Genomic DNA, 17500 nt, shown 5'->3' on the forward strand with positions numbered 1-17500 from the left:
TATACACATATATATATTATATTATATTATATTATATATATATATATATATATATATATATATATATATATATAATATTCTACCTATTATATAAAAAATTAATATATTTATATATATATTTTTTTCTTTTCACACACATTCATATTGTATTATAATCATTATGACAATATATATGTATATATATAGATATAGATATACATTAATGTTATTAAAGCTTTAATAATTTTTTAAGTATTCTAAAAAGAAAAGCAAAAAAAAAAAAAAAATAAGAATATTAAGAATCATAAAAAATAATATATTAACATTATTCTTCTACATCATCTAAAAAAAGAAAAAATAAATTATTATTAAAAATAAGTTTTTAATAATTCAATTAAAAAAAATATAAAAATAAATTTATCTTTAAAAAATAAAATAAAATAAAATAAAAAATGTGTTAACATATAATATATATATATATATAATAAGTGTAAGAGAATTTAACACATTAATAAAGTATAATATTAAAAAAAAAAAAAAAAAAAAAAAAAAAAGGAAAATTATGTATACATAATATTAAATCATATATATATAAAATTATACCTAATGGGAAATTTTTATGAATACATAAAAACAAAAAAAAATAAAATAAAAAATTTAAATTAAAATTAAATATATATGTGTATGAAGTGTTTAAAAAGAAAAAAAGGCATTATATATAAACATATATATAATATATATATATATTTATTTTTATTTTTTCCTTTTAGCACATTAAATATATAAAGAAGATAAACACACATATATAAATATATATTATGTATAAATAATAAAAGTAGCGTGATCCATTTTACCTTTTCTTACCTTATATAATAATAATAATAATATATATATTGTATATATATAATATATATAATTATATATTTATAATTAACAAAATTAAAAAAAAAAAATAAAAAAAAAATATATATATATTATATATATATATATATATATATATATATATATAATTGTATATAATAAAATAAAGATAACTGAAAAAATTAAAAATTATTCATATGTATAATATTTTAAATATCACATTATTTTTAATATTGCTCAATGTATCATTATATATTATATATATATATATATATATATTTTTATTTATGTTTATTCCTTATATTATGATAACTTATTTAAACCCATACACTTTTATATATTATTCAAATGTGGGAATATCCAATTTTTAAAAAAAAAAAAATGATTGTGTGTTTTAATTATTTATTCATTTTAAACATAAAAATATATGAATACTCTTTTAAGTACTTCTTTTATGTCCGCATTCCTTGCTATTATTATATTTATTTAAAGACGTATACACTTAAAAAAGTAAACAGACATAACTACAGTCATTAAACATAAAAAAATCACAAGGCCGGTGACGTAAATAAATGCATAGTCGTGTTCCTCCAGACGTATTTTTAAGTTCATACCAAAAACTCCTAAATTGGGGGGAGTAGAAAAAAATAAAAAATAAAAAATAAATAAATAAACACACACACACATATATATATATATATATATATATATATATTTTTTTTTTTTTTTTTTTTTTTTTTTTTTTTTTTTTTTTTTTTTTGAATATACCTGTTATTAGGGTTCCTATACCAAATCCCGAATTGATCAAACTTATAACTATATCCATTCTTATCAAATTATTTCTCGACAATGACAAATCTGATATAATTTTATTCTCCAGATTTAACATTAAATCATATAAGTGCTTAACTTGATCATGTAACTGAGTCAATTCTTGATCGAAATATTCAAATAACATCTCTAAATCCTGATTAGGATGCTCTTTATTGTTATTATTATTAGTATCTTCCTCATTAATATTAGGATTAAAATAACATCTTGTTAATTCCATTTTTTTTAAATCTATATGATTTTCTGATACATCATGAAAAGCTTTAATAAAAGAATTAATTTTATTGATAAGTATATTTGTAGGTTCTTTTAAATTATGTAAATTACTTAAAATATCTTGATATTTAGTTACTTTTAAAGAAAATTTAATATCAGCAAAATCCTTATTTAATAATTTCATTTCTGCATTTAAATGTTCTAAGGCACTCGAAAAAATACATTCTAGTGCACAAAACTCAAATGGTCTTTGTTCTGCTTTTTTCATATCAGGTTTATAAGAATTTATAAATTTTTTAGATACTGAACATAGTTTTTTTATTAAATCATCTCTTATTAAATCTTCTTTTACAACTAAAAAAACACTTGAATGTAATATAACACAAGTTAGAGGTGGTAATGAAACTAATATAGAATTTAAACGAGCTTCTATACTAGCTATATTATTATTATCAGCTAATAATTGTTTACAATCACGATAATTTATTAAACCTACATTATATTTTACATAATTTATATGACAACAATGTTTTATTCTTCTTAAAAATTCAGTACATAAATATTCTCTAATAAAACATTTACCTCCAAATATCTCAATTATTACATGCCTTCTTAATTTATTTATTTGAATTAAATAATCATTCTCATTCATTATACCTTCTAATTTTATTTTAGATTCGTTCTTATGACATAAAGAACATCTTAATTTATTCTTTGTATCATTCTCTTCATTTATAGAACTCTTGTCTCTATTCATAAAAGTAGAGCTGTTCATAGAATTCTCTTTTCTTGATATACAATCTCCATTCTCATGTACCTTTTTATAATGTTTAAATAAACGATTCTTTATATTATAAGAATAATTATTCTTATCAAAACTTTTATTATCTATAATATCATCATCATCATCATTCAAATCTATTTCGTCGTAATCATAATTCTTCTTTGATGTCCTCTTCTCATCTTTTAAAACAAACGATTCAAAAGACATTTTACAAAAAAAAAAAATAATAAATAATAAAAAATAATACAATATAATCAAAATTAAATGAATAAATATAAAGATAATATATATATATATATATATATATATGAAAAATTAAAAAATAAAATATATTTTATATATCACTATTTATCTATTATATTAACAGTTATGTAGCCAAATTGTATTAATAATACCAATATAATAAATTTAAGCAATAAATATATTTACGTTATGTATATAATTTATAAATTAGGTAATTATTTTTATTAAGACGTATGCATATTATAATATAAATGAATAAATAAATATATATATATATATGATTCTTATAATATGTACTAAATGATTTATAAATAAATCTTTATTTTTAACATTTATAAACAAATTGAAAAACAAAAAAAAATTAAAGTTATATATATAGGTTTAATATATATATATATATATGTATGTATGTATATTATATTATATTTTTTTATAGCATGACTGCTATTTTTCTTATGCATAGAACAGTAAACAAGTTAACATACTACTCAATCTAGAAATATCACAACTAACATATATATTATATGTTACATACATAGGTGTAACATATAGACATGTAATATGTAATGAATATCATAATTTTAATTTCAACAAATAATAATAATTTTCCTCTTTAGAAACATTCTAATATAAAAAAAAAAAAAAATAATAATATTAATTCACTACATATATATATATATATATATATATTGTGTAATATTCAAAAAGGGATATTTTGTAGAATTATTAATTATCATATTAATTTCTTTTTTTTTTTTTTTTTTTTTCCTTTTTCTAAATAATTTTTATTCTTTATAAATGTACTATTTAAAATAAATGTATGTATATATATACAAATATATATATACATATATATATGTGTACGTAAATAAATTTTTAAATATTATTTATTCAAATAACATATTATTATTATATATATAAATTAATATAACATTTAAAAATTTATACACACTTAAAAATAGATGAATAAAAAAAATATATATATATATGTATTATATATATATATATATTTTTTTTATATAAAACTTTTGTTATATTTATATAAATAAAATATATTGTATAAATAGATGTTATAGTAACTCTATAAAATACAAAATTGTCATTGCAATTTTGTCAATCTATACTATTTTGTTTTCCATTTTTTAATTTTACAAAATTATATATATATATATATATTTTTATATATATAAATATAAATTTTATTATTTATTTTATAAATTTTTATTAAATAGAAAAAAAAAAAAAAAAAAAAAAAAAAAAAAGAAGTATATTAATATATACATATATATATATATTATATATATTTTTGTTACGTTGAAATGTGTGTAATTATCCATGCTTAAAAAATTTCTTTACTTCTTTTGTATTCTATATATTATATATATATATATATATCATTGAGAAAAAGTTTAAAAAATTAAGAAAAAAAAAAAAAAAAAAAAAATTTATTATTCAATGAGGGAAAAGAAGGAAAAAATAAAAATGTAAGAAAAATTACCTTTTTAAGATAAAAGAAAAAAAAAAAAAAAAAAAAAAGAACATATAATATATATATATATATATATTATATATATTATACCTTTTTTTATTTTTAAAAGCATTTAATTTTTTTTTATTTTTTTATATACTTAAGAAATAAAAATTATATTATATTATATATATATATATATATATTAATTGATTAAAAAAAATATATAGAAGGGAAGTTTTCCTCTTTCTTTTGTTTTTTCTCCTTTATTTTCCATCTCTTTATAATGTAGAATATTGTACAAGAAAAATATGTTCCATGCTCTATCATATATATATATATATAAATATATACATATATTTTTTATATGAATATAAATTTTTAAGGTAAATTAAAACAAACCACAAATAATATGTTTGTAAAGGGGAAAAAGAAAACAAAAATAAAATAAACAAATTGACATAAGTATTTATTTCGAATAAGATTATATGAAAAAAATATAATGTTTTGAATTCTTATAAATGATATATTTAGTTTACCTTTTTTATTTTATTTAAATATATTACATTCTCCACATAATTTTTTTTAAATAAAAATATGGTATATTTGAAAAAAAAAAAAAAAAAAAAAAAAAAAAAAAAAAATATATATATATATTACCTGAACAGCTAACTATTTGGAAATATAAATAAAAATATATATATATTATATATATATATATATATAATTATTTTTTTTTTTTTTTTTTTTTTTTTTTCTTTTGAATAACAGGAAAAAATGATAGAATAAATCATTTTTATATAGATTCCTTTTTTTTTTCTTTTTTCTCCTTGAATTTCTCATTTGATGAGATATTATAATCATAAACTTTTTAAATAAATATTAAATATTTCCATAATATATTTATCAATGGTCTATTAAAATATTAACTAATATAATATATATATGTATTATATATAACATGGAATTATCCCCCATTATATCACATACAAATTACATATTATTAACATATATATTCTACACATTTAAGTGCTTAAATCTTTTTTTTTTTTTTTTTTTTAATTTTCTTCCATATTTCATATTTTAAATACAAAATATATACTTCAGATGAGCAAATATCGCAACTCCATTTTTTCCATATTACTAAGCACATCCCTTGGATGGAATATAAACCAACTTTATCGTCAAAATAATTTAAATATTTATGGATTAAAAAATGATCATGATATTATTATAGTTAGACATATTAACATTTATGATAAAAAAGATAATCAAAATAATGAAAGTAATGAAAATAATATTTCAAATGAAAAAGAGTTGCTTAATTTTTTAGATCAATTTACTACTATCAATAAAAAATATAAAGGCTTCTGTGAAACTAGCGTTTTTAAAAATTCCACTTTTTCCTCAAATATGAAAAATGAATATTCTGATGGGACTTTTAATACTTATCTTGTTATAGATAAATGGAAAAATCATAATGATTTTGAAAAATCAAAAAAAGAATTTCAAAATCTATTTCTATATAATAATCATATATATAATAAAAAAATGCAAGACTTTTATTATAATTTTCAAATGTATAGAAATAATTATGAAACCACATCGGCAACAAATATATTCACAAAATTGTTTTCCATGATATTTTAAGATAAGCAAAAGTTATTCATATTTCAGTACCTTATCAAACACACAGCTATTTATTTTTTTAAATATAAACATATATATATAAATATATATATATATATATATATATATATATATATATAGAGATATATATATATATATAGAGAGAGATATATATTGTTAATTATATATACCTTGATATTTTTATTTATTTATTTATTTATTTATTTTTTCCCATTTATACTTTTTATTTTTTTTGTCTTCTCATATACACACTTTTATAATTATCTTTAAAATATATTATTTAAAACTTTCAAATTGTCATTTTAATTTTTTTATATCATTACATACCTGTTATGCTAAAAATTATATTTAAAAAATAAAAAAGCAAAAATTTTTAGTGACTACAAATTTTTAACAAATATGATATGTACTATATATAAATTAAAGCATATAATAAGTACATATATATATATATATATATATTTATATATTTATGTTTATATATCCATGTCATATAAAAAAATATATGAATAGGCCAAAAAAAAGAAACCACACATATTAAAAGGTTCACATTATTCATAAAAATAAGGAAAATACCATTCAATATGAATATACATAAAAAAAAAAAAAAAAAAAAAAAACTACCATTGTGTCGTCATATTAAAATCAACATATTCATGTTAACACAATATATAAAATTTTATATTATTATTATTATTTTATTTTTCTTTCCTATGAAGAGATTAAATATTTCTCTATCGCCTCATTAGACAAAAAACTTGAAAAAATAAAATTGTCATCCTGATGATCCAACTTAAACCTTAAAAGAGCATGTGGAATGAGATTATAAAAGGAAAGACTTTTTTGAGGATCAAATTTACGAATTCCTGGAGTTTCATAAAGAAACCAATTTTTTGAAATAATGGAATCATTTAAAAACTAAAAAAAAAAAAAAAAAAATTATAATATATATAATAAATTATATGTATGATAAATATGTATATATATTTTTTATTTTTTTTATTTTATTTTTTTTTTCTAATTACCCCTTTTACTGCTTCATTTACATCCCTAAATAACGTTCCAGATGAAAAGGATAATTCAAGAATGTAATCATCTGGAAATAATATTTTTATAATCGTTTTTGAATAAACCTTTGCTTTTGATATTTTTTCTAATTCCAACTTTGTTTTAGATTTGAATGTTTGTTCTTTACCAAAATTTTTTATATTTGAAATAATATAAGAGAAATCTTCTTCATTTTCTTCATTTTCTGTATCATCTTCATCTTTTTCTTGTGCATCTAACACACTGTTGTGATTTTTTTTTTTTAGTTCCTTATGCTTTTCTTTCTTGTCTTGACTATAATTATAATTTTTTTGTTTGTATATTTTTGGATTCTTTTCTATTGGTTGGTTCATTAATTTTTCCATCTGTTCTTTTTTTTGTTTCAATAAAATATCCACATTATCATTGGCATGAAATACATTTTTTTTTTTTTTCAACGTATCTACACACACAATATTAGATTTGAAAGGATCAAAATTTATATTAGAACAATCATCAATTTTAATAATATTCTTAGAAATATTTTTTAACGATTCATATATACACAATAATAATAAAGTATCCACTTTTATCATAACATAAAAAATATATATTCTTACAAATCCTATAGATAATAATAAATTTTTAACCTCTTCATATATTAATATTTTATTTTTCATAATATTATTTGTACTTTTTAATATTCTTGTATTTAAAATATTTGGATTAATTAAAATATTTTTTACTATTTTGCATAGTATAGGTAAGACAATTTTTAAATTTTCTATAGGTATTTTTTTTAACTTCTCACATGCATTAATACTGTTTATTGTTCTTGTTTTTTCTTCTGAATAGCTATATGAACTATTACAATTATCATAATTATTTGTATAATCATCTTCATTCGACAGATAAAATATATCTTCCTTATTAATATCCTCTATTTCTTTACTTATCATATTTTCTAATATATCTTTATTACATTTTATTATAGAATAATGGAAACCTTCTTTTTTATTCAAATCAGAATGTTCATAAACTCTACTATTATCTCTTGACATATTCATATCATTTATTAATTTAGATGATTTATTATTATGATCTACGTAATTTGATAAAGTCCTTTTATTATCATAATCGGAGCTAGCATAATTATTTATATTATTACTATGTGTTATATTTTCTTTTATCACATTAGTACTATATATTTTTTCCTTCATATTTACATCTTCTTTCTCTTCTTTTAGATTTTTTTTAAATTTTTTATTACAATTCACAATTTCGTTTTTTTCACAATGCATTTCATCATATTTATTAGTTCCTTCCATATTATTATTATTGTCATCATTATTATCTTTATTTTTATCATCACATGTTCTACTATGTTCTTCTTTCTTTATGTGTAGCTCCTTTTTTATTTCATCCACCAGACGAAGAGGTAATTGCAATTTAAACCATTCATCATCAGTTAAACTTTTTAAACTTTCTATTGAATCTAACCAATTATCCTCAACGATTTTTTTAATAAAAGGTCTTAATTGTTCTTCATTTTTATTAATATTTTTTCCTACCTTCACAAGGAGTTTTACGACTTCATTTTCTTCATTCATTTTTTTTTTTTTTTTTTCTAACAATTTATTAAACAAATGACAAACCAAAAATAAAAATAAAAATAAAAATAAAAATAAAATAAAATAAAATAAAATAAAACACTTACATATATCTTAAAATATTATATATATATATATATATATATATATTCATTTATATATAGTATATTTTTTTTTATTTTATTTAGGGTACTTTCATTTACCCTTTTGTCAGAAAAAAAAAATGAAGATCTCTTCATTAACTTAATATTTCATAGTACAGTTTTGTCTAATTCTTTTTATTTATTTTTAATTTTCTCTTTTTTTATAATAAAATATATATATATATATATATATATATATATGAATTTTATAATATTATAATAATTTATTGGTTTTTAAAAAAAATGAAATATTATATTCCCCATGATTCTTTATATATATATATATATATATATATATATATATATATATGTATAATATATGTAATAACCTATTTAGTAGTTTTGAAAACATAACATATGAAAAGAAAGATTTATTATTATTATATACATATAGATATGCCTTTACATAATTATATAAATATATATAAATATATATATATATATAATAGTACATATATTAAAATAAAGAAAAAAGTTTAACGCTAAATACTTTTATAAAAGAAAATTATATTTTTTTATTATATAAAATAATTTAGTTTGATAATTGAATGAAAAAAAAAAAAAATAAAATAAAAATAAAAAAAGGAAGATATATTTTACCTTTATTTTTTTCATATAATATACAAATTAAATATGGATTCTTTATCTCATATTAAATTATATTTGTAAATAAAAAAAAAAAAAAAAAAAAAAAAAAAAAAAAAAAGAATTAAAACAATGTACATATAATATATATAAGTTTAAATATAAGTACAATTTTATTGAAGTCCTCTCTTTCTTTTTTTTTTTTTTTTTTTTTTTTTTAACCAACTTAAAATTTTTTTCACCAGGTTGAGTTTTATTTATAAACGTTCTCACAATATAAAAAAGAAAATAATAAATAATAATAATAATAATATATATATATATATATTATTTATATATTATCCTATCAAGTAAGGTTAAGGATTCAATATTATATAAACTGTAACCCATACATATATAAAATTTCGAGATAATAATATCATATATGCCATTCTCTTAAATTATTATTATTTTTTATTTTTTTTTTGTCTTTCATTACCAAATTAATCTATTTCTATTTTTTTTTTTTTCTTGTCTGGTATATCTTTTTTTGGTATGTCTATTTTAAGAACTCCATCCTTGAATGTAGCTTTAATATCATCTTCTAAAACATTTTCTGGTAATGTAAATGATCTATAAAATGATGATTGACATCTTTCCTTGATATAATATCTTTGTTGTTCATCTTTCTGTTCATGAGATTTTTTAAATTCTCCACTTATTTCTAATTTTCTATTATCTAAATTGATTTGTACATCTTCTTTATTTAAACCTGGAACGTCCATTTTTATTTCAAGATGTTTTTCTTTGTCAAGAACATCCATAGGAGGAATATTCGAATATCCATCTCTTCTAAACATAGATGAAAAAGGTTTAGATATTAATAAATCATTATTTCTATTATGATTAATATCATAATCTGCTAATGATCTTCTATTAGGAAATAATCTAAAAAAATCATTATTCATATAATAACCTCTTAAAGAATTCATCATTCTATTCATATCACTATGATATTGATCAAGACGATTCATATGATCATACATACTTTCAAAAAAAGTATCTAACATACCAGGATTTTCTAATGCCTCATTCCTTTTGTTCTTATTATTATCTTTGCTTAAATTATTCTCGCTCATTCTTACACAAAAAAAAAAAAAAAAAAAATATACATATATATAATATATATATATATATATATATATATATATATATATATATATATAGGCCAAGTTACATATAATATTACTTATAATTTGCTATACATAAATAAAATAGTATATATATTTTATCCTATATATGTTAAGCAATTTTTTTTATTTTTTATTTTCTCAAATATATTAAAAAAAAATAAAAAAAAAAAAAATAAATAATATCTTTTAAGTATAATTAATGTATGTTCAATTTTATTGTTTTATTTAAAAAAAAAAAAAAAAAAAAAAAAAAAATAATAATAATAAAAAATGAATACCTGTCATGGTTTTCATATTAAAAATAAAAGGCCTATATATATATATATATATATATATATATATATATATTTTTATCCTATTAAAATATAATTAAATATATGCATATGTAAGATATTTTGCACATTTCATTTTTTTAATGGTATACCTATAATAATATTCATAAAAAAAAAAAAAATATATATATATATATAATATTGTACTCTTTATCTTCATATTTTTATATCGCCAAATTATTTATCATTAACCCAAAAATATATTTTTTATTTAATTCTATCATTTCTAATAATATGTATAAATATATTTAATATATATATATATATATATATATATATATGTGCTCTTTAAATGTTTTATAAAAATTGTAATAGATTACAAGTATATATATACCAAAAAAAAAAAAAAAAATATATTATATATAATGGTCATATATTTATAAATATATTCTTAGCCCTATTAAGTGTATATATATGTATATATACTTGAAGGTGTAAAATGCCAATATATATATATATATATATATATATATATATATATTTATTTATTCATTTATATAGTAGATTAACTGAAGAACCATCGGAGTATTATAAATTAATATGCTTAAGCAGAAGAATGCTTTTTACATATTCATAAGAAGTATATTATTATCATTACTAATATATATATGGTCAGGTGAAAATGTTATGACATACAATAGAAATATCAAACATAGAAACAATTTATCGTTTTACATATATAATAATAATATATATGATTCAAAACATGTTTATAATATATATAAGAAGGAAATTAAAAAACAAAAAAACTGTTATATCAAAAAAATTAAGAATCAACATTTTTTAGAACATATAAACAATAACACGGATAGTAACGAATATTTATTAAATAAAAATGATTTATTAAAACATTTAGAAATATTAAGTCAACAATTTTTAGAAAAAAAATTACAACCATTTGAAAAAGTACCAGAAGAAAGAAATAATATAAATAATGACGAAAATATAAATAAAAATAAAAATAAAAATAATTTTTCTATAAATAATTTATATCATTATATACAATCTACACACCCATCAGGTTTACAAAATATTAAATTTATTTATCAAGATAGAAAAAAATATACATTCACAAAAAATAAAATATCAGATGATTTTTTAAATACTGAACAAGTACCAATTGAATCAAATTTATTAAAAAAATATACAAAAGATGAAGACCAAAAGAATTGTCACACTCAAAAGGACATAACTCGTAATGATATTCACAATAATATTCAGAGTAATAATAATATGTGTAATGATTTATCAAATAATTCCATATTATGTATGACCACAAATAAGTATATACCTAGAGATCAAAAAATTTGCAGTATTCCTAATAATTATATTATTAATTATGAGAATATAATACAAGAAATACAAATGTTCGTAGACCATTTTAATAATTATTATAAGGTCAATTATTTAAAATATATTTTTAAAAATAACATAGAGGATGAAATTAATAAATTAGATTCTATCACCATCTTATTATATGATATATATATAAAACATAATTCTTTTTTAAATTTTATCAAATATTATAATTCCTCTTCTATATATTTAAAATACTGGGATATTAAATTAACACTAATTATAACATACATACATTTTATATCAAAATATATTAACACATTACTTTATATATATAATTTTAATAATTCCCTTTTTACCTTATTACATAAATATTATATTGACCACACACAAAAAAAAAAAAAAAATTGCCACACAACTCATTCAAATAATTATAATCAAAATGGTGATACTAACCATCTGTCGAATCATAACAAAAATGTAAGGAATAATGAAAAGATAATATATATAGAGGAAAATATAAATATCAAACAACATGATGAACTGAACAAAAATAATATATCTAATATATATAATATAAATGATTTATATATAAAATATAATTATAATAACTATATACAAAACAAAATAGATTCAATGTATAACTCATCATCTTTTATTAATAATATACATTCATTTATTAAATCTAAAACATCAGAAATATTAAAAAATCATTCAAACTTTTTTTTTTATAAAAATTATGAACATTATATTCAATATATTGTAAACAAAGAAGAATTAAATCACTTACCATTATATTATAAGGATTCATCCTTTTATCTTTTTAATAATAATAACATAAAAAATATCATACTTTATAGAAAACAAATGATACATGAATTTATTAAAATGTGTACATCTCAAGAAAATTTTAATGAACCATATTTTCATTTTATTGATAAAAATATTATACACAAAATATTATTTACTAATAATAAATTCTTTATTCAGCTACATAAAATTATTAATACTAATATAAATACGAATCAACAACAAAAAAATTATACACATCATTTTGAAACGCCTACATTAAAGCAACAACAAAAATTAAATATTAACACATTATATAACTATATAATGTTAAGTTTTTATGAAAATGATAATATAAAGGATGATAATAAAAATGGTGATAATAAAAATGGTGATAATAAAAATGTTGATGAGACTTATAATCACAATAGTGATAATAACCATCATCATAATAATAATATATCTTGTGAAGAAAATATTGATATAAATATTTATTCTAATGAATCTTTAGAAAAATTAAAAGAACTTATTAAAAATACAATAAATGATGTAGCATATAATAACTCTATATTTAATTCATTTGAAAATATTTTTAATTACCATTTTGTAATGCATATTTATTCTTATGTTAGTACTCATGCCATAAAAATGAAATCGTCTTTAAATTTATATACCTCAAATAATGATACAAATAATAGTATGCAAAATAATATGAAAAAAAAATACGATACACAAAATAATGAAAATATCTATAAACTTAAAGACAATATTATTAACAGTAGTATAAAAATGAAAGATGAAGAAAAAACTATTGAAGAATTATATATAAAAGAATGTTCTGATTTTAATTTTAATGAATATGAACAGAAAGAAAAACAAAACGAAAACAAAAATAAAAATATGTGCCTAATACCAATTATAGATGTATGCAATCATAGTAGTCTTTCTAATAATTCAACAATAAACAAAGAAGACCTCACTGTTACATATGACAATGTAAATAATAAAATTTGTCAACATGATGAGGATTATTTAAAAAATATACAACAATATCAATATAATGAAGAAATAGATGATAGTGTTAAAAATGTGGTGAATCAAGAAGATTCTTTATCTTTTTATAGTGAAAAAAAAAAAAAAAAAAAAAATTATATAGATCATAATGATAATAATGATATAATTAGTACTAATAATACCAATGATAATAATAAAACCAATCACAATAATATGAACCCATTATTAATACCCTCTTCAATTATACATAAGATCCAAAGTGTTCACTTGATAAGCTCAAAAAACATCGAAGAAGGTGAAGAAATCACCGTGAGCTATGGAAATGCTAACAACGATCTTTTATTATTAGAATACGGTTTTATTGAAAAAGAAAAAGAAACGAAAGTCTATTTTAATTTTGATATAAAAATTATAAGGGAAATTATTATACAAATATTAGGAGTTGATAAACTACCTTTAATCATGTTAGATAGCTTAGAACAAGTAAAAGTCAACTTATTTAAACAACTAAATATTATTGATGATAATCAAAGTGTATATCAAAGGTTTGATACAAAAAATTTAGAAAGTGCACATATTACAAGAAAAAAAAAAGAAATCTTTAATGATTATCTAAGAAAAAATACATATTTTAATGAATATAATATATTTACAATGAAAGATCGTATTAATAAATTTTTTATTGATGAAAAATTACAACATGATTCTAGAAAAAAAAATAAAAAAAATTATCTTTATATTGGTTCTAATCATATTGTAGATCCTATTTTATTAGCTACAATAAGAATAATTATTTATGATGATATTAATCAACTTTCTAAAATAAACATAAATCAGTTAACTTCATGGAATCATTATTTATCTATCGATTCTGAAATGGTCGTTATACAAATATTAATAAAATTAATTGATGAAATTATTTATGAACACTTTTCTCATATTAATTATGAATATATATTAAAACAAGGTTTTATAAAATATGAGGACCTAAAATTTTTACACAATAAATTCTTACAAATCAATACGTTACACTCTCATAAATCTATAAACCTATTAGAATATAATAATTTTTTTATAACTATATATAATATTCTAAAAATTAAAGAATTAAAAAATGCTAAAGATAAACTTAATCAAAAATTTAACCAAATGAAACACCTTTTCAACGAACAAAATAAAAATGAAAATATAATAAAATAAAATGAAAATGAAAATCAAATTATATTAAAATAAAAAGGTATATTTCTTTTTATTTACTTTTTCTTTTTTTTTTTTTTTTTCTTTTTTTTTATGTTTGGCTTTCGTTTACAATTTAAATACACGTAAACAATGCGATGTTATTATATATAAATAATAGCTTTCATGCTAATCCAATATTTTGAATATATACATATATATAGATATATATTTATTGGAATGTTTATTTTTTTACATATTTTAATTTTAATTTAATTTTATTTATTTATTTATTTATTTATTTATTTATTTATTATTATTTATTATTTATTTTTTTTTTTTTTTTTGTGTTTTGTTTTGTTTTGTTTTTTTTAATTTTTTTTTAAATAAATATTCTCAAAAAATATATATATATATATACATATATATATTATGTTCCTGAAGCTTTTTTTCTTTATTTTATTCTCCATCAACCATTTTGAAAAAAAAAAAAATTCATTCTCATATTAAATATGATGAATGACATAGTTTTAATTGACAAAAAAAAAACTCCAAGTGAAGAAAAAAATATTGATAAAAGTGATGAAATCAAATTGAGAATTTATGGATGTCAGTTATTACAAGAAGCTGGCATTATTTTAAAACTAAAGGCAGTAACTATTGTAACGAGCCAAGTTTTGTTTCATCGTTTTTATTTTAAAAAGTCTTTTACCGATTTCGACGTCAATGTAAAATAAATAAATAAATAAATAAATATATATATATATATATATATATATGTATTTATTATATATGCATATCTGTTTTATCCTTCATTTTGTAGATTATTGCTCCTTCAGCATTATATTTATCGTGCAAACTGGAAGAAGATTTTTGTCGTATTTACAAAATTATTAATACTTTTCATTTTTTATGTAAATATGAGCATATAAAAAGTAAACACCTTTATTTTGATATAAAAAACTTGAACATGGAACATTTCAGAATAAATATTGAATCAGAAGTAATAATATATATATGAATAATATTATATATACATATATATATATATATATATATATATATATATATATTTTTGTAGGAATATAAAAATATGAAAGTAGATATTTATACATATGAACTGCTCATACTAAAAGAAATAGGATTTCTTGTTCATAAAATAAACCAACATCCTCATTCATTTCTTTTACCATATATTTATTCCCTCTTTAACAATTTAAATACAATTGATAAGGATTTAACAAAAAAATTAGCACAAATGTCTTGGGGATTTTTAAATGACAGGTTAAAAAAGGCTGACAATTATGACACCCCACATTTTGAAATAATAATATATTTCTTTTATTTTTAATAAATATCTTATATAAAACATGCTCATTTGAATATAACACGAATATATACATATAAATATATCTATATATATATATATATATATATATATATATAATGTTTTATTAATATATATGTAAAATGATGAACCATCATAACGATCAACATATATATATATATATATATATTTTTTTTTATAGTATGAGAACAACCTTATGTTGTGAATATCAACCACGGTGTATAGCTGTTGCAAGTATATTCTTAGCTGCTTATAAACTTAATATACCTTTAATGAAAGTATGTAACAATATATATATATATATATATATTTATGTATTCGTGTTATATTCACAAATGTTTAATATTTTATTATTTATTTATTATTATTATTTTTGCTTTTAGAATACCAATTGGTTTAAATTATTTGATGTAGATTATGAGGATATCAAGAAAATATGCATTAGAATATTGGAGCTTTACAAAATAGGTATATAAATACATATATATATATATTAATAGACGTAGTTTTTATTTCATTTACTTTTTAATGCTTATATAATTTTTTTCTTTTCTTAACTTTTACAATAGGACGATGCCATTATATAGACGTCGTGGTTAAAAAGAAATAAATATAATGTAATATAATATTCACCACACTTATGTCTTAATTTATATACATAATTTTTTTATTTTATTATTATTATTTTTTTTTTTTTTTGTTATTTTTTAATATAAAAATATATAATTAATTCTTTCCTTTTTTTTAATTTACATTACTTTCTTTTTTTTTGTATTATTTTCAAATATAATATATATATAAATACACAATATATAACCAAGAACATTAGTCAATATATACTTTTTAAAAAAATGACTTTACAATTTTTTATACTTTTCAACAATAAAAAAAGTTAACATGTACAAAGCTGACTTGTTCATGTAAAAAAAAAAAATATAATAAAAAAAATAAAATATATTTATATATATATATATATA

At 17.2% G+C, this 17500-nt stretch overlaps 6 protein-coding genes across 7 annotated transcripts; 3 read left to right on the forward strand and 3 right to left on the reverse strand.

Moving 5' to 3' along the window:
- Positions 1-1326: 1326 nt before the first annotated feature.
- Positions 1327-3397, reverse strand: PGSY75_1304200 (putative CorA-like Mg2+ transporter protein; the record flags this gene model as incomplete). Of its 2 annotated transcripts, XM_018787108.1 has the most annotated exons (3): positions 1327-1463; positions 1609-2850; positions 3370-3397. In XM_018787108.1, 3 exons carry the CDS (start codon positions 3395-3397, stop codon positions 1327-1329), a joined length of 1407 nt encoding a protein of 468 aa, XP_018639850.1. The 2 variants fall into 2 exon arrangements, with proteins under 2 accessions (XP_018639850.1, XP_018639849.1); XM_018787107.1 differs by lacking the exon at positions 3370-3397 and having other exon boundaries at positions 1609-2878.
- Positions 3398-5489: 2092 nt separating this feature from the next.
- PGSY75_1304300 (hypothetical protein) lies at positions 5490-6032 on the forward strand (the record flags this gene model as incomplete). Its single annotated transcript, XM_018787109.1, has 1 exon — positions 5490-6032. The coding sequence occupies one exon, from the start codon at positions 5490-5492 to the stop codon at positions 6030-6032; it is 543 nt and encodes a 180-aa protein (XP_018639851.1).
- A 711-nt stretch (positions 6033-6743) lies between these two features.
- On the reverse strand, positions 6744-8668 carry PGSY75_1304400 (hypothetical protein; the record flags this gene model as incomplete). The annotated part of the gene is made up of 2 exons (XM_018787110.1): positions 6744-6950; positions 7058-8668. 2 exons carry the CDS (start codon positions 8666-8668, stop codon positions 6744-6746), a joined length of 1818 nt encoding a protein of 605 aa, XP_018639852.1.
- Positions 8669-9878: 1210 nt separating this feature from the next.
- Positions 9879-10514, reverse strand: PGSY75_1304500 (putative small heat shock protein; the record flags this gene model as incomplete). Its single annotated transcript, XM_018787111.1, has 1 exon — positions 9879-10514. The coding sequence occupies one exon, from the start codon at positions 10512-10514 to the stop codon at positions 9879-9881; it is 636 nt and encodes a 211-aa protein (XP_018639853.1).
- Positions 10515-11440: 926 nt separating this feature from the next.
- On the forward strand, positions 11441-15199 carry PGSY75_1304600 (hypothetical protein; the record flags this gene model as incomplete). The annotated part of the gene is made up of 1 exon (XM_018787112.1): positions 11441-15199. The coding sequence occupies one exon, from the start codon at positions 11441-11443 to the stop codon at positions 15197-15199; it is 3759 nt and encodes a 1252-aa protein (XP_018639854.1).
- A 488-nt stretch (positions 15200-15687) lies between these two features.
- PGSY75_1304700 (cyclin) lies at positions 15688-17133 on the forward strand (the record flags this gene model as incomplete). Its single annotated transcript, XM_018787113.1, has 6 exons — positions 15688-15903; positions 15999-16178; positions 16257-16459; positions 16705-16801; positions 16907-16991; positions 17093-17133. 6 exons carry the CDS (start codon positions 15688-15690, stop codon positions 17131-17133), a joined length of 822 nt encoding a protein of 273 aa, XP_018639855.1.
- Between the last annotated feature and the right edge of the window lie 367 nt (positions 17134-17500).

Source organism: Plasmodium gaboni, chromosome 13 (genome assembly GCF_001602025.1).
Source record: "Plasmodium gaboni strain SY75 chromosome 13, whole genome shotgun sequence".
NCBI classification, from domain to species: Eukaryota; Apicomplexa; class Aconoidasida; order Haemosporida; family Plasmodiidae; genus Plasmodium; species Plasmodium gaboni.